At 40.9% G+C, this 26,820-nt stretch overlaps 1 protein-coding gene across 1 annotated transcript; it reads left to right on the top strand.

The window, feature by feature from the left end:
* Window positions 1-147: 147 nt before the first annotated feature.
* Window positions 148-26,820, top strand: LOC306831682 (neuronal migration protein doublecortin-like). Its single transcript, XM_079355890.1, has 7 exons — window positions 148-323; window positions 4,303-4,728; window positions 7,125-7,465; window positions 16,348-16,450; window positions 20,006-20,095; window positions 22,756-22,844; window positions 23,884-26,820. Exons 2-7 carry the CDS (start codon window positions 4,365-4,367, stop codon window positions 23,938-23,940), a joined length of 1,044 nt encoding a protein of 347 aa, XP_079212016.1. The 5' UTR covers window positions 148-323; window positions 4,303-4,364; the 3' UTR covers window positions 23,941-26,820.

Genomic DNA, 26,820 nt, shown 5'->3' with positions numbered 1-26,820 from the left:
TGGTTTTGGGGATCACTGTTTTATACTTTGGGTGAGGCTGATAGCAGCTCCACTCCTGCCCTTCATGCACTGCTGTAGGTAGTACTATCTCCACGCGCAGTGGGCGGGTCCGGTGCTCGTTGGCTTTAGGACCCAGTGGTTCCTCCAACGAGGGAAGGCAGTGGCTCGGCTCTCAGACTGAAGCAAGCAGACAAAGGCAAGGGGAGAGACGGCGTGCCGCTATCCTGCAGCATAGACTCACACATTCACATACACTCCCCCTCTCTAGCACACACACCCACACACGCACACACACTCCCTTCACTCCGCAAGCAGCGACGCAGGTGAGTCCGCTTCTAAATGAGATTATCCACACACTTAATACTAATTATAGGAGGATTTGATTTATCGTAGTTTAGATCTTGTCTGGGCAAGTAAAGGTGACATTGTACTTTGTAAATGTTTGGAGGAGATTATTTTAGGTTTTCAGATTTGAGCAGGTGGATTGTTAGAAGGTGTGCGCACAACCGGCCTGTTTTTCCTTAAAGACAAACTTGCATTTTCTGCCACTGCAATGCCATGTGGTCGCATTCATTCATCATACATGAGATGTGTTGCTCCCTGAAACTTTTTTTTAATTTTTTTTTTTTACTCCTTTTCTTAGTGTAATTTAAAAAACTGACTGCATGGTTTGTCTGTTTTATCGGTGTGGATTGGCTCTGATAAGGATGACTGGTGGTCACAATGTGGTGCTGGTTAGTCAGGAGTGTGTAATCATCGGGCTGTTGTGTGGGTGGCTCAGGAACACAGAGCCGGTAAGAAATGTCAGTGATGCTGAATAATTTCACTGCAGTGCTTCTTAATAGTCAGAACAGAAGACGCTCTTCTTTTTTTTGTTAAACCAATACATGTGTCTCTGCTGCTCCTTTTTAAACATTGGCAAAGTCTACAGAGTATGATGAACCATAAAGATGTGTGATAATAATGTAAAGCTACATGTCATGTATTTTAAGCCTGAACTGCTGAGGTAGGGTCCTCAGATCTTTTGGAAGATCTACTTTCTGGGGCTGCAGCAGAATGAGGAGCAGTAAATGGTGATGTCACTCTGAATGCAGGCCCCCTGTTTTAGACAATGGACCGTCCTAGTTGATGCTCCACTGGGGAAGGGTGACTGTTAGCTCTGCCCATTAGTGCGGCAGATGGGCTTGAAACCTGGCCTTTGTCAGCTGAGGAGCACCCATCCCACTCAAGTCCCACCCCTGTCACTGTGTGTGTGTGCGTGTGTATATGCCTGTCATAAAACCCAAGTCAGCAGCACAGCCAGGGGTTAGCAAGGGATTGGAGGGGCCTGGCCACATGGATGGGTGGCGGCAGCAGCATGGTTCTTTCTATTCCATTTGAATAGCATCTGTTTGTCAATGTGGTCCTCCATACAGTATTATGAATGTATGAGTGTGCACCATGAAGGGCCTTAAACAGTGAAGAAGAAAAAGGGGAAATACTCGAATGAACCCTTTCTTATTTATTGGTTAATTTAGGGTAAAACTGGCATTACAAGTTTCACAGGAGATAATTGTTACAATCAATCATGCATTATATGTTTGAAATTATTATCTCAGTAAAATACTCTTTCAGCATTCAAAGACAGGAGCATTTCTCATCTATCGTTTAATCCATTGGCCAATTGATAAATTTGGGCAATATCACAACAAAATGCAAACAAAGTCCGAGCTGACATCTCCTAATTTCTTCATGTTTGACCCAGATCTCAAAAAACTTAAGAGACTCAAGTTTATGTTTCTATATGAAAGAGAGAAGGAACAAGCCTTGACATTGACACATTCTGAGGGTGGTGGAAATGTTTGCTGGAAAAGCAATTGAAGCGATTCATCTGTTGTTAGGTCGTTGCAAGTATGTCTTCTCTTTATTAGATTGTTAATCCACTTATCCAATCAGTTCTATATAAGGAAATAAAAATGATTCATTTTGCAGCCTACACACTCTTGAGACATTTGAGTTTCAGTCTTCAGAGTATTTGCAACTGATAGAAAATCCAAATTGTGCTCTCATTTAAAATTGATAGACGAACATAATAAATGTTGTCCTTCTCCAAGTGGATGCACTTCTCCATTGAAGGTTTCTGCTGAAATTTGCAACACAATGGTGCAAAGTCTTCTGGTCCAGTATGTTATTATGAATATAATAGAAAGTTAAAGATCTTGAAACACATATTGTCGTAACTTGGATATGAGACCTTCAGTGACCTGAGAGTCAATATTGTGAAAGCCTGTATGCTCAGTGGGCAGTTGTCAAAGGTTTTAAAGGCTTTGCTCTTCATTTGGCCAACTGCTAAACAGATAAACATGCAAAATTAAATGGATAGAAATTGAGCCACTCTCTAAGAAAGAGCTTTATATTTAAAATTAGATTATGTCAGTGCAACAGGACACAGATAGCTTCTTTAATGTGAGCCAATCAGTGTTCAGTTTGAAGGATATGGTTAAATGAGTTTTTGTGGCTTTTTAAGACTGATTGTGGTCATGGGGAAGTTCACAGGAAGAGACTAGTCCTCGAACGGAAAGGCTGCTCCATCCTTTGGCCAATCCATCCTTGTAGCATAAGTGGTTTATTGTTTATTAGCTGAGCAGATGCATCGTTAGCATAATTTCTAAGCAGCAGGAAGTACTGGAATCTCCTGTAACATTTAAATCCCAAATGAGGACAAAAAACAAGGTGACTATTTGTTTTACCCGATAAAGCTTCAACTACGCTTCATATTCAGTTGTCAAGTGATGAAAGATGGACTTTAAGAACCAATTTAATATCACTCTTTCTTAACAGTTTAATCGAATTTCCCCCATTGGGGGATCAATAAAATGTATCCTTACTTAAATATGAATTAAAGACTTCAAATTAATTTTTTTTAATTTTTTTTATAATTCACATCTTTTCTCTTGTAGTTTATGAAACATAGGCGCAATGTACACTTTGGATATCACCCAACTCTCTCCTGGGTTGTCCACACACCTGTCTCCATCTTTAAGATTATAGTGCCTCAAACTAAAACAAATATTCATGATACGATACAAATGACATCATTTTGGGCCAAAAACACACGATGATAAGATTAATCTGAGCGCATCAACCCGTCCAGTTTTAATCACTGAAACAAAATTGCTGAAGAAATGTTGCTTGTATGTTACTGTCATCAGTTGGTTGTTGAAAATGTCCACTCGGATGTCTAGACCCACTTTCAACCTGTTACCAGTTATTATTATCAGCGGTTCATTTAGATCTGTTTCCTTGATCTTCTTTAGCAACCATGTGCCAATTACTGATTCATCTGAGCAAGTTAAACTGCTCACAGGTGAATGTAGGCGGGAGACGGAGACTTCACATGGGTGTGCTCCATGCTAAATACAACCAAAGCAGATAGGACATTGGATTATACTGTTATTTAAAGCCAGACTGTCCCTTAAAGAGAGAAAAAACAAATGAAGGTTTGCCATATATTTTGACTGTGTTAGCCATGTTTATCTTATCCCTACGAATTTGAAATGTGTTAATCTATGACATTGAATCCCTCAGTCTACATTTGTGATTTTTGAAATGTGGGAACTTGTTTGACATTAGTACTCTTAAGAGTTTAGCACCAAGTGCTGTTTAAAGATAAATATTAATTGTGGGTTTTCAAGCTTTTTAAATAAAACAAAGGATTGAGGTACAGTGATATTGAACACACAATAAGTATGCATTAATCATGAATCCAGGTATTCAAGCACAGCGCTCTTTGAAGTGGCCATCATTTGTTTGAAGAAGGATAATCAAAACCAGTTCTTTGGTCTCACTAAAAACCATTATGGGTTACCTTCATTGTTCTCTTGTATGCAGACGATATCATTACATCACTGTAGATTTACACAGGTCAGTTCCCATGTCTAAATAACAGACTTCAGATGTCTTCTGCTTACAATGACATCATTCACCACGTCTCTGTGTTTGATCTAATACTCATGATTAGTAACAGTAGTTTCACATCAAATTCCGACTTGGTAGGGAAGGAAAAAGTAGCTGAGAGTGTTTAGATGACTCATGTTGCAGTGAAGACATACATCTGATCGCTAAATAGCCAATAAACTATACAGAAAGAGCACATCATTTGTCCATTGGCTACCTTCTACCTGTCTGTTATAAAGCAGATTGTCTTGGTCATCATTTTGGAGTGAGCCGGAAAATGTAAAACAGATTGTTCTTGTTGGTTATCAGCAGATTACAGGATGTGACTTTGCAATAGTTTACACACTGTTTTCTTCCTGTTCGTAGACTCTCCAGAGCCGGTCACCACCACCACACATCTGTCACAACCATCACAGCTGTCAGTCATCATGGAGCTAGACTTTGGACACTTTGACGAGCGAGACAAGTCAACCCGCACCCCGAGGGGTGGGCGCATGAATGGACTCCCCAGCCCTACTCACAGCGCCCACTGCAGCTTCTACCGCACACGCACTCTGCAGGCCCTCACCAACGAGAAGAAGGCCAAAAAGGTGCGTTTCTACCGCAACGGAGACCGCTACTTCAAGGGCATTGTGTATGCGGTGGCCAATGACCGGTTTCGCACCTTTGACTCGCTCCTGGCTGACCTCACACGCTCGCTTTCTGACCACATCAACCTACCACAAGGTGTCCGCTTCATCTTCACCATTGACGGCTCACAGAAGATCTGCACCTTGGATGAGCTGGAGGAAGGTAAGCAGTTTAAGTACCAGGATGCATTGAACACTGTTCTTTGTTCCCAAGCTGAGCTGAAAGTCTAATTGAGACACTCATAGCTGTAATGCCAAAAACAATCAGCAGGTTCAGGTCAGTTTCTGTGCTGAAAAGATTCAGATGGCAATTTTTCCAGTTCTAAGAAGTTGTATCTTCATTGTCTGGACTCCTGTAATCTTTTCGCATGATGTTTCTGCTTTTGATGTGACGGGCTGCTTTGTCCACATTTTATTTGTTATTAAGATAAAAAAGCAAATCTTGTCACATTTTTGTTTTTAACAAGAAAGCTTAAAACTATACAAGTTAGATTTACTAACATGGCATCATTTGCATAAACATCAACTGTTTTTAAAAGGTGAATAATGGATATGCTGCAGCAGTCTACCATTTTAGGTTGTATGAGACATTTCTTGTTTCTTCTATGCTTTAGACTCCTACTCCTTCGTACAGAGCTGTGATGTCAGCTTGCTGCAGCCTGGATGAATGGTTGTATTATAGAGAACATGTGCATCTAATATTTGAGTCAGCCTTGACTTGTGATCAAGGTTTTTTTTTTTTTTTTACCATCAAACCTCTCCATCAGTGTCTATAGTATTATATTTGTGAATGTAAATTCCAGTTTTTAAATGGCGCTTTTTTTGTATTTCAATTTCAGGTGAACTGATTAAACTCTCACGGTGTATTACCACATATTCCACACTGTTACTCATCAGTTCGTCTGTGTGTCTGAAAGCTTCAGTGGTACAAATGATGGACCGCTTCATGAGCAGCTGCCATCATGCCTGTTGTGTCTGCTGCAGTCTACATTTGGCATCAGTAAGCTGATCAGAAGTGATTAATGTGCTTTCAGAGTCATGTTGTAAAAGTTGCCAAAGATGATTTGGAATCTTTTTTTTTTTTTGGTTTAAATCAAATGAAGTAGTTTTTATTTGGCACCAAAGAAGATGAGACGCGTTTATCTGCCTGAGGAAAACCATTTTTCAGTTAAATCTTTGCCAAGATTCAGCAATATAAATCGTTTATCAAAGAAGTGGAGGGAGTGTTTCTATGAGAAATTAGTTTAGTAGCATTGATGCTGACCTTGGTTTAGACCCCGTTTTTCTTGGTCCACCACAAGGTACTTCTACTAAAGTGGGTTGAGTTGAAGAAGGTGAACTTGGGGTGAAGCCAGAAGATAAACTGCAGCTTAATTTTTTGTCAAAATTAGATCATTAGCTCTGCTTTCTGAGCTGCTTAGGGAAGATAGGAGTTGCGCCTGCATGTGTGTGTGTGTGTGTGTGTGTGTGTGTGTGTGTGTGTGTGTGTGTGTGTGTGTGTGTGTGTGTGTGTGTGTGTGTCCTTTTGTGCTGTTCTACATGCATGTATGTGTGTGTGCAGTAAAGATGGAGCAGCACAGTCAGCACTGTGGGTGGTGGTGGGGGGGATTCATTGTGCTTTCTTTTGCAGGATATAATTAATTGCTCCATCTCCTGCGCACTGTTATCCCGTTTTTGTGCCTTTGTCTTTGCCGTAATTCTCCACATTTGGCCTAATTGTTGCCTTATGGATTCCCCTATTGTTCAAATTTCACTTTCCCTCCCTCCCTAGACCTCCTTGATAATTTTGACTTTAAATTATCTCCCTGTCTGAGCCAGAGCAGCACAGTCTGCTGTAAAGACTGGAGGTCGTGAAAATGGAAGATTAATTTGAGACTTGGAAGGTAGATGAGCCAGTTTTGTGAAGGTGCATTTTGGGGGGAGGCAGTAGAATATTTTAACACTCTGACAGACTGAGAGAAATGGTTAAAGATTATCCTTAAAAGGCTTGAGCCCTCCATTAATGTCCAACAAGGAAGTCTTTCAGAATACCAGCCCTCTCTGAGGATAGCTGATACAGTGTAAGTCAAACCAAGCCAAGGGAAACATGCTTTAAAATCCAAACACAATGAATCTTTAATGGTTGAGGATGTAACTTGACAGTACTGCACTTATTCTCAGTGGGTGCTTTAAGTATTGTTACACTGATCCCTTAGGTGGTCTCAGGGGATAGCTCGAAGTTGAAGCTCTTATTTGTATTTCTTGAATACCAAGCAGCGACATGCAATCCTGAACAACATCACAAGAATCAAAAAGTGACTCAGCGATTTCCTTGTTAACAAAAATTTTACACACTACTTCATTGATTTTTCCAAACCACTCAAAATAAACACATTTCACATGAATGCAAACTGGTTGCTGTATCAATCTGTAACAATCAATCAATGGTAAAGGAAATTGGAGATGGTCTGTATTTGAGCTTGGCAGGTTCAGATGTTTTCTATAGACACCTCTGGGACTCCCTGGTATCAAAGCTAAGTGTGTTACAACACACTAACCCACTTCTCTTTGTCTTCACAGGGGAAAGCTACGTGTGTGCATCGGAGAACTTCTACAAGAAGGTCGACTACACAAAGAACGTCAACCCAAACTGGTCTGTGAATGTAAAGGCCTCAGCGAGCCAGAAGAACATGCAATCCTTGGCTGCCAAGGCTGCCGGTGAAAACAGAGAGACCAAGGACTTTGTTCGACCCAAGCTGGTGACGGTGATGCGCAGCGGTGTGAAGCCACGCAAGGCTGTGCGCGTCCTGCTCAATAAGAAAACGGCACACTCCTTTGAGCAGGTGCTCACCGACATCACAGAGGCCATTAAACTTGAAAGTGGCGTGGTCAAGAGGATCTACACGCTCGATGGCAAGCAGGTATGTCTAACCTTTAAATGCACATTGAAAATTCTCCACCTTTTTCATCTCCACTAAATGCACCGAAGCCTGCAGTGTTTTGGACTGTCTTCTTTGGTTAATGGACAACTCTGTCTGTTGTAAGGCTCTCTGGCATGCAAAGTGGTACAGCAGTAAGTAAACAAAACAACACAATAGGAACATTTGTGGTCAGGATTGAACACAGATGGACATTCATACATCTACCCACATCCCATCAGGTATCAGGATCAAAGTAAAACAGGAAACTGAAATGTTTACTTTGATTGTAACCGAGAAAAAAAAAAGTCATTGTCCATCACTATACTCGGTCAGAGATGACACGCAAGCTCATGAGAACCGTGAGTCTCCATGAGAACAGCCTGTGTACACAATGACTATTATTGTATGCCCTCTTTATCTGACTTTCAGTGTGAAGCAACCTACTCTCCTGTCATTAGGATCCTCCTGTCCACCAGCCTTTGTTGTCAGGTTACTTTTTAGGTCAGTGGTAATTTCTGAGTTCATCTGTGACTGAAAAGAATCAAAGTCCTGGGATGTTCTGTCTTTATGGTAGTGAACAAAAAGGCCAAGCCCTGTATTGTTGTGTTTAATCATTGTTGTGATTCTTCCTGGGATTGGGCACTTGGGTGTTTTAATGAAGCAGAGAGTATTTGAGTCAACATCTGGAGGAACAAATGTCAACTAGGACACTGTCGCTTTTAGTTGGACGAGATTCCTCAGGTCTAATACTTGACAAAAGACCAAATCAGATCCTCGTCATTGCTGTGTATATGACGTTCAATCTATGAATGACACTGGAACATCTGCATGAATCCCTTTTTTAAAACGTACACATTTCTTGGTTATAAAACAGAAGCTCCAAAATAGAGGAACAAGTGTATTCGTACCACTGACCAATCTTGTGTGTTATTAAGTAAGAAAGAAATTAATAGACCTTCTATGGTCTATTATTACTTATCAGACGTTAACATAAGACTGTGAAAGAGTTGGCTGCAAGTAGCCTAGTGGTTAGTGCGAATGCCACATGTACAGAGGGCAACCCTTTTGGAATCTGACCTGTGGCTCGTCTCCCGCATGTTATTCCTAAGTCACTCTCACCCTTGGTCTCTGACTATATCCACTGTGCTTTCTATGAAGGCATCAAATGCCCAAAAATAAATATTAAAAAAAATACTGTAACTGATAAGACAAACATCCCTTTTTGCCAGCTGTTAAAGTCAGCTAACAGAGAATTCCTTTTATTTACATGCAAGAGATTTCGAGATTGTTCTCTTCTCTCTTTATTCTCTGACTTCTGTCCAGTGTTGTTTTAAGGTTTTCCAAAAAACAGATGGAATGCAATGCCTGTCCATCTGTAGCGACGGGCCTCTCTAAAAGGCCAGATGTAAATATTTACATGTTAAGATTTTGAGACAATAAAAAGCAGATTTTAATCTGAACTATACTGAAGGTTGATATGCAAACAGGGATGTTGGTTTATTCCATGGTGTCACTGAAAACACTCTAGTTGGCCTACTCTAGTAAATGATTACCATGGGATCTGTGTACTGCACAAAGGTAATATGTAGAATATTATTTGCTCACAGCGATTAATTCAGCCAATAGTAAAGCACTAAAATGTTGACAGCTCATCAATCCATCCATATGAAGAACAACACATGAATAAATCTTGCCTAACATTATCTCCCTTGGGCAGACTTTTGTTTACTTAACACAGTGGCGAAGCTAAAAGGGAGGATGTTTAATTCATGATCATGCTCCATCAGAGAAAGTTTGAGGGATGACCGCAGCCACTAGAAGTAGGTAGTCACCTTTTCATAACAAAAAAGATGATTACAAAGTGGTTTAAAATAAACACACCCAAGTATAATAGCCATGATGTAACACCATTTTCATGGACTAAGTTTAAGCTAGCTATCAGCTAACCACAGATAACTTTGGGCCAATGCAGGGTATGTTGTCCCGTGTCACATATTCTTATTTTTCCGGGCCTTTGTGGGTCAAGATATACAATTAGGTTTGTTGGCTTGATGTTAACACATAATAGAAATTGCTGTTAATGGGCTGATAAAACATCACAATCTCAGAATTTACTTTAACCATCTATTTTAATGAGGAATGTTAAGCATATAGATTGATTCTTAAGCTTAGAGATCCTTAAGTTAGCATTTCTTCAGTCTGTATGCTACAGTCCTGTCACTGCAGCAAAGTCGGTGGCTTGTGGACTAAATAAACTTGAGCCCAAAACAAGTGGATGTGCCCTAACACCTGTCACTCATTCACACTATATGAATGAAAGAGGATGCTACAGTTAGTGGGCTGTAAAAAGTGGTCCCATAATGAGTTGTTTTCTTGTGACTATTGAATGGTTAAACAATCTGTTATAGGTTATCTGAAGAATACAGTTCTCATCTATGCGATCCCATATATACTGTACCAGCTGTCCCTGGTGCAGGCCTTGTACTGATCAAGCATTTTTCTTGATAAATCTCAGTTCTCACACCTGTAACTGTGTGTGTAGATCAGATACTTGTGCTTCCCTCACTGTTTTGAATCACAGTGTAATTAACAGAGGCTTGGACGTGGAGCGGGCGTGAAAGCACGTGTGGATTTGAACACGGACATCTGTTTCTCAGTCCTCTCTTTGATATGCTTAAGTGTTCACTAATTCTCCTGTGGGGACATTTTTATTCTGTATTATTCATTACAGATGGGCCACGGATCGTACCCTGTTGGGCTTCTTCAGTCCCACCCCCGCCCCCCCTGAATTAAAATGGCCTGAATCACACGTGTCTTGGAGGAGGGGAGGGGTGCTGAGATGATGGATGGGGGAATTTGATTTTAATTCTCCCTCTCAGGGATGCAGTCTGGCTGCCTCAGGTCTTAGACTGGTTTTCCTACAGAAACACTTGCTCGGAATAATGTTCTTAGCATGGATATATCTATTTTTTTTTAAATGTCATCTCTTTGGTTACGTTTTATTTTATTCTTTACTGAGGATCTTTATGCCCATGCATGCATTTTTATTAATGTGTTACACCTAAATAAATCCAATATCCACCATATGGCTGCCTTCCCAAATAAGATCATATTGATTATTTTGTCATCACTCTGGATACAGATTAATTACCCCATGATTAGTGTCCTCTGATCTTATGCTCTGGGGACTCGCTGTTGCATTGCATTACAGTGCACAGAAGAGTGGCAATCGTTGCATGCGTTATTGCGGGGCCTTTGTGTGCAGGCACACTGCAGATGCTCTGTGGTGGAGGTGATATGGTGGTAGAAGTAATATTGATGCAGTGCCCGCCCCTCCCTCACTCTGCACCGATCCTCCTCTTCCCATTCCATTGCGATAGCTGCTGGGACTGGTTGCTAGGAGACCACATCCCAGGCACAAAGAGAGCCCAGCTGGTGTGGACCGGTCTGTCAGAAAACCACATCCTGTAGTGGGTGTGAGAGTTTACTATCCATATAATCCGTTTGGTTATTAAATTCATCACGTCAGGGTTTTTATTACCTTTGTTTTCTTTAATTTATAATCACAGCGGATTATTGAATGTATAGTTTTTAAGTATTGGCTCTGTGATGTTTTCCAGGTTTGCTTTTTCAGTGTTTTTGCACATGCTGATGTTAAATGTCCCTTTTTTTTCTGTAGCGCTTTGTCGACTGTAAAGACAGCCTGCCTCTTCTCTTTGTCAGTGTTGTGAACAAAATCACTCCCATTTTCCCTTCAAATGCTGCTGCTTTTCACTTCAATCGGGGAAGGGTGGGGCCAGTCGATTCAGGAGGCATTTTCCATTTTAAGAGCAAATTAGGATCATTTTGTTTCCACCGATGGTAATAATTACTCCCTATGTATGTGTTGCTCTGACTGCTTCTAAAGTCCACTTTAAATCAGAGTTTATTTAATTGCTGGCAGCCATTTTGTATAATTTCTTTTTGTTAGAGGCGTCTGCAGAGGGAAATAGGTCTGATTTGCATTAAAGATCTAATGCTTGATTTTCTGGATCACGCTTTGGGAAGATTCTTCGTCTAACAGTTGAATCCAAATGTCATGTGTGGAATATGTTGTAGGTGGTGATGTGTGATTTGTCCTTTTAAATTGTCTTGATGAGTCTGCTGCAGACATGCAGGCTCTTTAATGGATTTGAGTGCCTATTATTCTGACCTGGGTTAGATAAGAGGCTGTCAATGGAGTCTTGTGTTTTTTTCAATGTGCCGACAGAGAGCAACTAAAGAAAGAAGTGGATGCTTCAGGCACAAGGTCACACTGTTATTGTCGGAGAACAAAAGATTCCAGTTTGCTATAAAAGTTAAAAACTCATTGACAGAAATAATTTGAACAATCGGCTATAGATACAGGGGTGGATTCAGGGCTTCTAAGCGACTCAAATCATCCATAATAGGGAACAAAATCCTGCTTTTTCCTTCCGTTATCAGCACTCTCACAGTCTGCCTGCCCCTTGCCATGCTGCAGAAGCAGTTGTCATGGCAATAAGCTCTGCCGTGATGGATTCAGAGTGTGACAATGGCTGTAATACGCTGAGTGTGCTCTTTACACAGGGTCTTACCTGCTTGCTCTCTGCCTTTAACACTGCAGCCACATATCATCCCCACACAAACACACACGCACACACACACACACCTCCACACACCCCCACACTCACACACACACACTGTTAAACAGAGACACACGATCAGGCTGACAGAGGGGCGTGGTCCCTCATGGTGAAGCATCTCGAGGAAACATGAGTGTATCGTCTGGGCTTAAATCCTCTCTCACACACACACACACACACACACACACACACACACACCCACACACCCTCCCCCCTGTACCACATCAACAAGTGAGCATGACCTGAGGGGGGAGAAAAAAGGAGGAAGCAGGATTTAATAATGCTAAGGCCACATCAGTCAGACAAATGGAAAGCCTGCTTCCTCTGAGTTGGGGAGGGGTGGGGTTAAAACAACATCATACACCAGCTGCTCCCCATGACTGTGCAGATATAACGCTGCCTGACTGGCTCATCTGTGCTCCAAATGCACCCAGAGCACCTCGAAAAACAGACACTGTGCCAGAGCATGAAGGTCGGAGACGGGTCAAAGAGGCAAGTTGCAATGGCGATGTTCGTCTCAGTGCAGGACATCTCCCATAGTAACAGCTTTGATTTTAAAGAAATAGCCTTTTTTGTATTTTCTTTCAATGATATATAATGTTTTCTTTCCATCAACTGATCTGTTGTTACAGACACAGACAACCTGACAGCACTTTTAGTTGTGTCTTCTTTTCCTACCTTGTGTTGTCTGTGGACACCCTCTGGTGAAAGGTGCAAAATGGAGACTGTGTTTTGGAGGAATATTCTGCTCAGTGAGGTGCAGCAGAGCAGATATTGATCAGGTCTGTTTGCCTACAGTGAAAGAAACTGTGTAGGAGTTTCCCCATGGGCTGCAAAGCACGGTCTTTACCGGCTCTTTTTCAGCCCTTTTTAAAATCTTTTTTTAGGCTTCACTGTCTCTCACATAGCTCAGTCATCCTTCACTTCACAATATAATATTTAATGGAACCTAACAAACTTAACTTATTTATTGTTTGCTGGTAACTATTAGTTGAATTCCTTCTCTTTTATTCCAAGGATGATCTGCTTAAATATAGAAAACACGTTTACTGTGTACAGAAATTGCTGCAGAGTTTGTATGGAAGCAGAAGATAACGCAATTCGTACGTAAATTCATCTGCCGTAATCTCCCAGCAGAGTAATTGTTTAAATTTGATTCTACTGAACGGCCATGTGCTGCCTCATTCACACTGAGGGTTAGCCTTTCAGCCAATCAGATCATGAATCACGACAGAGTGAAAACAGCAACATCATGTAACAGCTTTGCATCTGGTCAGAGATCAATTAACATGGCTGTGCAGAGTCGGAGATGAGGCCGTACATTGGAAAGAACTCTGACTGTGCTGCTGGCAGGATGAGCTGAAGGCAGGCAGCTGCTTGTAAGAGACAAAGGATGCAGGAGCTTTGTTTGGAGGAGTTTCCTGCTGCTTCACACAAATCCGACAGAAACCAAATGTTCATTGATCAAACCTTATAGACTACAGATATTGATTCTGCTATGCAGACCAAATTATGAACAGATGTGAATAAGTCGGTTTAAACATTTTAATATTCACAGGAGTCAGGACGGTGATTTATTTTGATATTTTGTCCGACCTCTATTTCTATTTTGTTGTGTCTCAGATAACTTATTTAATGAATAAAGTCTAGAACAGCTGAACAACTCTCCTTATAGCTTTTCAATAATTGCAAACATGTCCACTAACTTCTTCTTAGCAGAGAGTTCACAGTTACACAACACTACATGACCTCATGACAGCCTGGGCCTGATTGGCCGAAGTCCGACTAAAGGAACTCTGAATAATTCAGTAGTTGTAGTCGGGGGATCCCTGCGTAGCTGCTGCTGGTGCTGGTGGTGGTGGTCTTGTGGTGGAGTCATGTGGTCCTGACAGCTGGTGAGGCACAGATTAGGGATGGGCTTGGTGGGACAGAGAGTGGTGGGCACCTGGAGTCTGGAAGGAGCCAGTTTTTCAGGAAACCCCTCCCACCTTCAATTTGACAGGGTTCTGGTCATCCTGAAGTTGGATGTGTTGTTGCCAGGCGGATCTGGATGACGCAGTTGATTGCCCTTTTAAAACTTGCATCCAAACGTTCTCGAGCCGGCTCACTGCAGACTTGAAAGGGACCCTGACATTTTACATTTGATCTGTTCACATTCAAACAGAGCGGTTGTCAGCAACGTGTCCGTCACATGCAGAGAGGAGACGAGCCAACACTCACTGAGTGACACAGAACCTTTAAAGGGACTAAATCATCCCTCATGGGAGGGAAAAAATGCTGCATGATAACATTGCGAGTCAAAAGGCTGTACATGCAGGTTTTGTAGTGTCTTGGACATTTGTACTATAATACATTATTTGTGGGCCTGTAGATGTGAAGACGATCAGACCGGCACCGTTACTTAACAGACTGTGGATCTTAAGTGACCCCTGTAGGGAATAGGATTAGTAGGACTGCTTAAAAGGATTCAATGTTTTGTCTAAGGACTCTTAAGGAGGATGGTTGTCCTGAAAACCAAACAGGTGTGTTTTTTTTGTTTCTGGACTTGTAAACCTTGACATAACGAACCTGCCATGTCTTTCACTGTGGGAGGAATTTAAATATTGCATATTGAGCGGCAGTCTGACTGGCAGGATGAGTTTCTATGTCGACAGACAGACACCTGCAGAGAGGAAAGAGTCTTCATTTCCAGCGCAGGTTCTGTTAGGAGAGATTAAAGTAGCAGTCATTTGGATAAACACTTTATCCCCTTAATCAGCTCTTTTCATAAACCTATTAAAACATGGACTAGCCTTTAAACTCCAGCCTTGTTGTAGTCCATTTTCCACCGCCTCCTCTCCACCCGCCGGTCTTGTGGGAACAAGAACGCTCTTAATGCCTTCATCTTATGATTAACTGTAAGGTGCCCTTGTTGCTCACAACAGTTAAACCTAATGAAAGCTACATGTATCTAATCTCTTGATAATGGACAGAGGGAAAAAAAACTGAATTAGCAGTGTGTGTTAGCCCTGGCTGAAAAACCAATTATTGTCTGATCCCTGGAGTCAGAGCACCATCTCCGATCTTTCAGGCCTGTATCCAGGGAATCTTGTGGGACGCAGAGACAGGGTACAGCTGTTGGATGCCTCGCCAGCGTGTCACCACCACCACCACACACTTTTAGCTTGTCTAGCAGGGCTGAGGACCAACATGGCAGCTGCTGGGGTGCGGTGGTCCCAAATTATCTGCAGCTCATAGTTTGGATGCGTATCACAAAGGAAACCATGATGCATCTTGACTTTTCTGGCAAACATCCCAACGTGGGATGGACTTTCAGGCGATAGCCCTCCCATGAACACAGCGGAAAGTCTTAATAAGTGAGTGTCTTTGGTTGTTTTGCAGAAAGCTACCTCCAAAATGATCCACGTGAAAGAAGTCTAACCATGCTACATGTGAGAATTACCATGATAGAACTTTATTCGCCTCAATATAAATAACATTGACTGCACTGGAGTCTTTTGTGCACCAGTTTAATCTGTAAATGTATCTTGATCCAATGTTTCCTGAGAGGAAGAATTCATTTCAATTGGTGCTGACAGACAAACTGTAAATGAGACAGAGATGCTTTCACACAAATTATCTCATCTGCAGGGGGAATGAAAAAAAGGAGGGGAATCAGTGCTTACTGTTTGAAAAGGCTTTAATAGGCGTGCCTGAGCTGGTAACAAGGCCTGTATAATGGAGAGCAGAGGAGGAGGTGCATCCCGCAGACATCTGTCCACTGAGGCCATATTGTGTCAACAGCTGCTATAGAGTGAAAAGACCCTGAGGAAGGAAGTTGATTTACTTAAACAGTTCAGCAAAGGTGTAACATTATACTCCATGTTTGGTTTTTTTTGTGCCCTTTGTGTTGTTTTGTTACATGCAGCTACTGTAGCTGGAGGCCTGTTAACATGACAAGTTAAACACAAAGGCTAAATCCTTTGGCTGGCAGACAGAAAAAACACAGTCAAGACAGTAGCTGATTTCACACGAGCCTGGGGTTCATGTCGTTTTAATACAGAACTGGAAACTATTTACATTTGCGCACGTTATCTGCACATCTTTTGACACCACAGGATCCTTCATGGGTTAAAACACAGATTTTTACTGAAGGAATCACTGAACTTGAGTGTGTTAGCTTTCTGACGTTGTTAGCATGCCTGTGACTGATTCTAGTTTATGAAAGGGTCTGACGTGTTCTCTCTTGTGACCTCACAGGTGACCTGCCTTCAGGATTTCTTCGGTGAAGACGACGTCTTCATCGCTTGTGGACCAGAAAAATTCCGCTACGCCCAGGATGACTTCTCCCTGGATGATAACGGTGAGCCTGACTCCACCGGCAGGACACCGTAGTTATCTGTAAATCTTTACTCCACAGGTGCATTAGTGCTGCGAAGTTTTTCAACACTGTTCCTGCTCTTCATAATTAAACTAAAGTATCTCAAAGGTGTTGTGTGTGTATATAACATGAACATGTTCACATAGACTGAAACATGATGTATGTGAGCCTGAGGCAGAGAGAAAGATGGAGGCAAAGAGAGGAGTCTGTTATCAGCAGCAGGCAGCAGGGATAGAAAAAGGTAGAGCGGACCAGGAGTCATTAATCTGTCCGGTGACTGGTTTAGGCCAGTTGATATGTGAGTGCTGATACTGCTGAGAAGTAGAGGAGAGAAAAATGTAAAAACCCCAATCCTCTCTCATGGAGTCTCTGTGCTCCCCACAGAACTGGAAACTCTATTTTTAACAACCCACTTCCACCTAATGCCCCCTCCTCCAATCATTCAGGATCTTATTAATGTCTTTCCTATTCTGTCTTTATGTTCCCTTCATGTCTTCTCCTCCCCAGTTTATTGTCAAGTCGTACAGACAGAGATGTCTGTTCATTTATAATGATCTGGTTATTTTTTTTCCCTGCATACTCCTTCCATTGTAGTGAAAGTAAATTGTTTGATTTAGGCTATAATAATCTGAAACGGCATCCAGACATCAGCGAGCTGGCCCGAGTGGATCAGAGGAGAGAGAGAGAGAGAGAGAGAGAGAGAGAGTCTGTGATACATCAAATGAACATTACATTACGGTTACACACTGAACACTCTGGATGATTTATATTGAAATCCTGTTGGTTTTAAAGCCTTATCGCGATAAAGAAGATAAAATGAGTGATGGGTTTGATTTATTAAAAAAAAAAAAAAAAAAAAAAAAAAAACAACCATGAGCCACACGTATTGTGAAATGAAATTTGTTTACCTTTTGTCTGTGCTAGAGATGATCTTTAAATGTAATATTCTTTTTATTTCACTCACATGCAAAATAGATAAAAATCCCTCATGGTTGTTTATTAAAAACAAACATGTCATTTTACCATGCCACCGTCATTTATCCTGGAAATGAAGCAACATTTTATTAATCTTAGACATTCTCTCTCGACAAGCAGTGAACTTTACCATAACCATATTAAAGCCGGGGTGAAAATTGCCAATTTTTAAATTCAAAAACTGAATGTGTTAAAAAGAGAATTACTCGTACCAGACATGTAAAGCCACCTCTCCGTGCTTGACTGCTTTTGTTGCTCTCTAAAGCCATTTTCACAAATGCACAAAATATCTCGATAAGGTTCAAGGTTCAAGGTTGTTTATTTGTCAAATATGCTCCATGTTAAACATACAGCACAGATGAAATTGCAATCCCCCCCAACCCCCAGTGCAAACCTGCAGTGCATAAAAAGAGCACTAAAAAACGATACTATAAAACAAATAACTTAACTAAAGACATTTGGGACAACAAATAACGAACGACAGACAATCGACAGACAAGGCACTTGTGAATATTTCACCATGGAGGTAGTATGTGGATAAATTTAAAGTAGTAACAATATAAACAGAGTGCAGATTAAGTTAAAAAGTGAGGTAGTGCGTTGTAGAGTAGCAAATAGTGCAAATAGTAAATAGCAAATAGTAATAATTTCAGGAGGACTGCTCCGGATATTCTCCTGACCTGGCTGTTCACATATGCACCTCACAGCGGGAGACTATCCCTGTCAGACAGGACGGGAGGGGCATACGTAGTGGACGAAGCAGCAGAGTCTTCTAAACTGCTACAATGAGAATATTTGCCTTCATATCAATTTGTAGTTCAACAGATGAACTATCAACAAAAAAGCAGAGAACAACATAGTGATGAACAGAAAACAGCTGTGCACGGACAACATAGCGGCCGCATGCATACAGTCTATGCACTGACTCCAGTCACAGGATATAACTGTCACTCCCTCCTCCCAAGGTGAATAATAACCTGCTGCGTTATCACATCAGCTCACTCGGACTTGCTGCAGAAAAAAGTGAGGGCTAAGTTCGAGCATAAGATACGGCTGTTTGCGTTCAAACGTGCTGCTCCTTGTGAAAATATCAAAAGGTGTGAAAGCCCTATAATTACGTATTTAAGTAGATTTTTTACACTCTGGATTATTTTCTGTCCAATCCTTCAGGACCTTCTCCCTACAAAGATGACTGGTAATATTAACATCTGTTCTGCTTTCAAGGAGTTACAAAACTTACAATGCAAACGTACAGTATGTAAAAAAAATAAATCAGAAACCGTGTTCAAAGAAGTGTTCATCCATACTTTTTATCTGCACAGAGAATAATCGTTAAATGTATTTACTCTTTGCTTTCACTCATACTGAAACTGTCTTTTATGCCTGGTTTGGCAGAATGACCAAAATAGCTTTAAATCCCTCGTGGTTATTTCCCCTCTCCTTATGATAAACACAAGACTTTGCGGATGAACGTGCGTACAGAGACGAGCACACATGTACCTGCAGCTCTTGTTTATGCAGCGACAGCATCAGTGGAAGCTGAGACGGAGTCTGTGTGCAGAGAGACTCAGGGCTATTCAGAGACCACTGAGTAGTCTCGACAAGCTGCCAGTCTGCAGCTCTGTCAAAGCCATGGTGACACACCTTGCAAACAATAGTGTGAATGTGCGTCCGTAACCACCAGTGTGTGAAGGTTAAGAGAGAGAAGGCAGACATGGTGCGATCCCAGGAGATGGAGGGAGGACAGATAGTATAATTAGCATCAAAAGGAGGAGGAGAGCAGGGAGGGAGCCTGACAGTACAAACAGAGGGGGGGAGAAGCAGAGGGAGGAGAAGCAATGTCTGGAGTCTGTCTAGCTTGATTAATACAGTGACCCAGAATATAATGCATGGATTCCTATTAGATCTATAACAGCACAAAATCTCAAGAACATATCTCTACAAACCTACTTTTCTTTCAGTCCACAAGGACAGCAAATATTCACAAATATTAAATTTTATCTGACCATTAATAGAAAAGGAAGGCCAGTCTGGCATTCAGCTAAACCGTCATTGGCAGCTCGTTGGAGTCAGCATTTCAGATTTGTAAAGTGCCAGCATGGTGCATCATAACACCTCTTCAGAAACGAAAGGGTGATGTCACTGAGTCTACGTCCATGTTTTATACAGTCATGAACACGTCAAGTACCGAGCAGACTTGAGTAAAAAAAAAAATAATAATAATAATTTATGATCAGGCTTTCAACTATCAGCCGGAATCATTTTTCAAAAGATCGTAATCCAGAGGATAGCAAATCAAACAAACATGGTTTCACGCAACAAGCCCTGTGGCATCACGGAGAGCTGATCCATGGAGGTTTATTGTCAATCAAGAACATGTCAGTACATTAGCTAAAAGAAAGAAAGAAAGCAATAATATAAAATCAAACAATACTGTTATAAAATACAACAACATTGTGCTTAGTGAAAGAAATATAAACTTTGCAAGAACAACATGGTACCAAATGTGCTGAAAAAGATTTTCGGGGAACAGTTCTGATTTCTTTGTGCTTGTCTTCACAGAGTGCAGGGTGATGAAGGGACCCAAAGCTCAACGTGGTTCTGGAAAGAGTCCCGGTCCAATCAGACGCAGCAAGTCTCCTGCTGAATCAAGTAAGCATCTTACTATCTCACCTATTTTATAACACTCTCTGTTTAAAGGACAGCTGGAACTGACTAACATCATTACGGTTGCTGGAATAAAGGTGAACACAAATGCAGCATAACGTACAACCACAGGTTGAACAATATTAGCTTCTAGGGTTGTGTTGTGAAACTCTAAATCTCAATAAGATCTGTTAGTGCTGGGCTGTGGCTAACCTTGACGTTTGACCTTAATCTGGAGGGAAAGGTGGAGAGGAGATTGTTTTTTTCTTTCTTCAGGATCTAAAACAAGATCAAGATTGATCAATAATGGGGAGAAGCCTGGTTTTACATGCATAGATGGCAGTAAAGGGTCAAACATAAAACAATTCTGTGACACCAAAGAGGTCAGCAGGGAGATAATGGGGTTGAAGTCGAGGGGTCGTGTGTGATTTATGCTCAGTCAGATTATAACTAGGGTTGCGATACATTGTATGAGTCACGTTCTTTGAAGGTTTTTGTTTGACCGCGTGATAACAGAAATTGTTTTTTAGGTATTGCTTCTTATTTGTGATTGTACGGCAGCTAAAGAGGCTGTTGGGGCCATTATTTAAAATGAAAATCAGAATCAGCTATCAGATCAATTATTTATGGCGTCAGAATCTAAATCAGTCTCATAACTATCCTGTTGAGCATTTTCAATAATTAACAGGTTTAATAGTATTTAGTGCAAACAGAGATTTTCTTTTTATGGATATATCCTCCTTGTTTTTATTTTTTGTGTGTGTGCCAGGGATGGGGGATTATTTTCAAGTATTTATGCTAAACTGCTCATTCTTTAAACCTATTGCTTTTAGTCTATGTGGAGCTCAACTAAATCTTTCGGGACCGACTTAACATACATTAGACGCCATTTAAAGGTAACATATTATTCTCCTTTTCAACACAAATAAATAAGTCCCAAAGCTCCCAAAAACATGTCTGTGAAGTTTCTTGTTATAAATCCACTCTGATCCTATATTTAATCCTGCCTATAAACCCCTCTATTTCAGCCCTGATCAGAACAGGCTGTTTCCATGTCTGTAGCTTTAAATGCAAATGAGCTGTGTCTGGCCACGCCCCTCTCTGGAAGGGTTTGGGAGGCTCTGGCTTTCTTGCACCATGCTCTACTGTTTTTGCTAACATGGCAGACTGAGGACAAAAGAAACACCTATCACCCACCTGAGTTACTACCCTTTGTGATGTCACAAAGGGAAAGTGTCCAAACGACCTGTTTAAGCACACGTTTTCTGAAAAGTGAAGCAGGCAAAAGACGGAGGGGATACACTCTTTTTTTCACACTTGGGGATTTATAGACAATCTAGGGACATGTTTAAGTGTTTTCAAAACATATTAAAGTGCATGGGACCATTAAAGACCAGTATGCTTATCCATGGAGTTCTTGTTATCTGTCCTACCATGATTGTAAGTGTCACATTACTATGATCTGCAGAATCCATCAATACAGAAAGATTATTTTAGTTGACAAATGGATCAGATGATTATACAGAGTTAGTGATCTTACAGAGCATACTTTATTTCAATATTATTATAAATGTGTGTTGGCTGAAACACCTCAATGTGAATTTTATAATAGAATTAAAAACAAGAACCCCTTCTGCTATCTGTCATATTTTTCCTGCCTCTGATTGGTTAAGAGCTGCGGTGGAGACTTGTTATTGGCCAACAGTTCAACAATAGATATGCACGGACAGACATTCTTTGTGTATTTCACAGTCAACATGTCTCTAGCTGCAGCCTCTGGACTCTAAAAATATCCCAACTTTTTGGGGTTCACTGGGTTTAATGAGGTGCATGCACTGAGAAGTGTGTTTGGCATGGTCCTGGGACTGAAACCTCAGTGATCTATCATTCAAAAGTCACTTTAGAATTGTGCTATATACAAAGGATGAATAAATCTCTCAGTAGTAGAAATCTAGAGGCAGGACCTGGGCAGTGTGTGAGAGAGAGGGAGGCGCTGCCTCTGCTGCAGCTGAATGTTTGCTCTCTAAATAAACCAGCTGCACTCTCTTTTCAGTGTGTGGGGGGAGCTACTCATGTTTAGATTTTTAGATTTTAGGATCCAAGATAGTGTTGTTTTTTTTTAGGTCTTTTCAAAGTATTCAAACAGCTCGTTAAGTGTGTATAGGTACTTCTGTTTATCTGTCTGAGTGGTTAAATGAGGCCAGCAGCATTAAGTTTGTTAACAATGTTTCTTTATCTGGGTTGTGTTTTCCACACTCGTTGGCTCAAACTTACACTGACCATCTGGCTCATAGTCTTAAGAATCCTTTTCATCTCTAATAAACAAAACCTCTTTTAAAGCACTTTTACACACACACACAACTACATCACCTCTCCCTGCACTATAAACACAATGCCCAAAAAGAGAAGGAATCCTAGCAACATGGTAGGTTGCAGAGTGAGTGAATAACATGTCACCTAACAAACAGAAACCTTCGGCGTCGCTCTACACTGCAGCCAAACAAGGACACAGTTCAGGACGACTTTTCTTCAGAGCCGAAGAAAAGAAAACTCTGTATTCTTTCTAAACCCCACAATTTTTTTCCCTCTTTTTCTCCTGTTGCTGCCCCGCTCCTCCGCCTCATCTTCCTCCTCCTCGTCCATTACCCCTACCTCTCTCCTCTCAGCCAACGGGACCGGCTCCAGCAGCCAGCTCTCCACTCAGCATTCCCCCACCTCCACTCCCAACAGCCCAGGCCTCAACAACAAGCAGAAGGTACTTCAACCTCTCCCTCTCCTCACCTGTCATCTTCTAATCAGTCACATTTTTATTATTGTAGTGGAAAACCACAAACCAAAGTCCACATGAAACTTTAAATATAGTATGCTTTTTGAAATTTTGTTTAGTGGGATCTAGCAAAAGTACACCAGAGAACAAGCACTTGAAAACTATCAAGGAAAGTCGCTTGTAATGATACGAAGATGTAGATATACATCAATTAACAGGAAATGAATGAGTTCAGGGAGATGCAGAAGGAGGTGTAGAAAGGGGCTCAGTATAGAAATAGACTATATAGTTTGGCCATATTGGAAATGCTGACTCCTCCTAACTTCTGGCTAATTGAGATGCATGCAAGTAGTTTGAACCAAGGCAGGCCCAATAAATACTTTGGTTGCTAAAACATGCCCATCTTGCTTGTAATCCTCTGCTAGTTGTCCGCTTGAGGTCTGGAGACACCCTCAAGTGGACACTCGAGGAACTGCAGCTGATTGCACTGCCACACTATCTTTGTTTTTTAACACCAGTTGTTGCCACTTTAGGTTACCTCTGGTAGTCTAAATCTAAAGCTGCATAACTAGGATTGTGGTCCAAACATGAGGAGAGCCTGAGAACAGAGGAGCTTAAGAACTGAAGGCTCTACCTCCCATACTACTTTTGAAATAGTTTCGTACCACAAGCCAGCTTTTATCCCGGGAGGACAATGATGTAGACTGGTGAAGAAGCATTTTAGTCGCCTTTAAAATAAATAAATAAAATGTTGGTGCCTACCATTTGGGGCTTTTTGGGTAAAAAGAAGGTTTTTAAAGTGGGCCAGATGAGAACAGCTATCACAAGAGTATAACCTCCTTTTAAATTAGTATTTGGAACATGAGCTGCAGCTTTTAGGAGCTGAGGGAAGATGTGCCTGATTTTTGTGTAAGTTGAAAAATGCTGTCCTTTCGTTAAGTCTTTCTGTGCTTCTTGTTTCCAAATTCACCATGGTTTAGACCTAACTGTGACTTCACATTTGATTTTGCTTATCTGTGTTTTGCAGGAGCTCTACTTGCCCCTATCTCTGGATGACGATGATTCAATTGGGGAATCGATGTAGACTCTCATCCTGCAGCCTGCCTCCCATTTGGCCTGAAAAAAACAGAAGTTTTTATACATCTGCTGCTTTCCACCTCCACTCACAGTGCCACCCATTGTCCAGGAGAACCGCTCTTTGTCTCTTTTTTAAAAGGCCTTAGCCAGCACAGCTATGACACCATTTGCTGCTTGAGAATAACACAAACCACTTTTTTAAAAAGTCAGTTTTGACCACATTGCAACTATCAGCTCACTATGTTTCAGGAATATCTTTCTATGTGGAGGTTAGCCACAAGTTCTCAAAAAGGGCACCTTGTTCACTGACCAGCAGATTTCACAGTATAAAAAAAAATTGTCACTTTGGTCTCTAACATTTTTTTAAAGGATGCACTATGACTTTAATGTTTCAGTCACTGAATTCCAAGCAGCAAATGGATACTTTTAGGGGTGTTAGTCAGATCTCACTTAACTTTTGTATCACTTGTATTCGTGGTGTTTCTCCATGTCCTCCTGCCCTCTTTGGTTAAAGGTGTGAAAGCTAATGGTTCCTGTTTCAACGCCAGATCAAGTCCTTCTAACCTGCTGTAAATACTGTGTATAGCTATCCATCATAGCATCTCAGCCCAACGTCCATTCATGTTCTTCCATAACGTCCATACAGTGTCTGTCCAACATTTGCTCAACATGAAACAGGGTTCAGTCAAAGTAGAGGAAGAACCAAAATGAAGTCCCACTGCAGAGGGTGAGGATGTGTGGGCTGACGCTCCTGACTCAAGAGGATGATTGGTCAGAAGTAAAATGCCTCCACAATGAGAATTCATGATCCCAGCTGAATATATACAGTTTATATATAAATATATGAGAGATTATAAAACCACCTATAAGAGGAAACGTTTAAACCACATTAACGATGGGGGGCCTCCAAATCCTAATGGTTGGCAAAAGTTTGGATTTATCCTGTCGAATCAGACACAAGTAAATAACATCCCACATGACCCTCAGTGAATCCTCCATGTTGGTGTTTCCTCTATTTTGATCCTCTACAGTAGACAGTAGGCTACACATGGTGTTTACCCTGTGTGTAATAGATTTTTCACAATTTGCAGTGCATGATAAAAATGACTGAGAACGAAACTTTGGGAGTGTGAAAAGCTGATTCGAAGGACCTTAAGGTGCATAAAAAAACCAAGTAAGTTGTTAGTGATTTACTTGCATAAAAAAATCAACCAAAGGAAGAAAAATATCGGACCCATTTTTAAAAAAAAGCCAATATACAGTTTTTATCATGGTCTTGTTTCAATAATTCCCCTTTAAGCAATGTTTTATAGTGTGACATTTAAGATGAATAAATAAAGGTCTCAAAGCCAAAGTATGATTTTAAACCTAGAACTATAGATGGGTGTAAATGTATCAGTTGTAAAGTTCTTTAGGAGCTCACTTGGAGATTTATGCATTTTACTTTCAATGATCAAAAACAGCATTCAAATGAAATCATGCTAATCAGAAGCCATTAGAGTTTATCAGGTCGCTAAAAAGGCAGTGGGATATGTCTCCTCTATTTTGCATGGCTCAGCGTAGTTCTCAGTTACAGGGGAGACAGAAACGCAACGGTTGTCTAAATCTATGTGTGGGTTTGAAATTTTTATAAAGTCTATTAATTTATATCTAAGGGTACTTGTCTAGGATTCTTTTTCTAGTTTGATCTCGCTCACATGAGCTCTGAACACTTTTTTCAAGCCTCTGTGTGCAACTTTGAACCGCCACATTTCTTTCTCTATAATCACAACTTGTGTAGTGTGTCCAGGAAATCTACTGTAAACATTTTTGTTTTTTTTTTCAGATTTGTGCAGGGAATCCAGCCAGAGAATCACTAAATCAGATGTCAGTGAAGCACAACGCAGGGAGATAATTGTTCACCCTGGTGACTGACACTTTAATTTAATACTTGCCAGCATTTAATGCGTGACTGCAATTCATTTTCTTAACGTGCTAAACAAAAAAGCTGCACATGTAGCAACCTCTAGATCGTAATCTATGCATTTGGATTTAGAAATTAGCCTGATGTTTTTGTTTGCAGGGATTTTGAATTCCCTATAGCATAAAAAGAAATGAACTTAAATTGAAGTCTCCATTTAATTATTCCATTGTGATGATGTGAAGAAAGTCTGGAAGTTGTAGGTCTTAGGAGTGATCAGGATAAGACATTTTTTTCAACAATACTTGTAATGCCCAAGACAAAAATCATAAAATTGCCCGGTGCTGTAAATGTTTCTCCTGCAGGGAGTGCTGTCTCAGCAGCACAAACACGGCTAATAATATCAGCCAATCCAACAGCAGGGACGCTTCACTTTACTGCCCATTTTGTACAAAAAAACCCCATTTGTTGTCTATCAGTTCTGTATAACCGTTCATGCTAATAATCCTCTCGTTTCCTTGATTTAAATGCAGCTTAATTCAGCATATAAACCATTAACAGAAACTGTTGTCTTGTGTTAACTGGCCCACCACCATGGAAGATGGGTGGTGTGAAATCATCACCTACAGTGGTGCCTTTTTTTAAGATTACCGTCTTTTGATAAAAAACAAAAAAACTAAACGGGGAATGGAAGGCTTGCTCTTTGTTAACAGCTGTTTGTAAAACATTTTTAACGTCTTGAATGATGAGGCCTCCGACACGCTTTGTTTTCGTAGAGTTACAGGACACTTAATCAAGATGTAAATACGCTCCCCTCCTGTTCTCTCTCATATGTATGCCTTTCTGATCGAATGAATGACTTATTCTTTTTCTTGGAAATTACAATGTCTTTTTTAGTGGTAATTTGCAATGTCACAGTGGCTTGTTTCAGTGCTTCATTCAGTGTATTAACCGGTATCCTTTTGCAATTAAAACAGTTGTACTACA

The sequence above is a fragment of the Symphodus melops genome (genome assembly GCF_947650265.1).
Source record: "Symphodus melops genome assembly, chromosome: 11".
NCBI classification, from domain to species: Eukaryota; Metazoa; Chordata; class Actinopteri; order Labriformes; family Labridae; genus Symphodus; species Symphodus melops.
The sequence above is the reverse complement of the archived record's forward strand: the minus strand, read 5'-3'. Positions and strand labels throughout refer to the sequence as shown.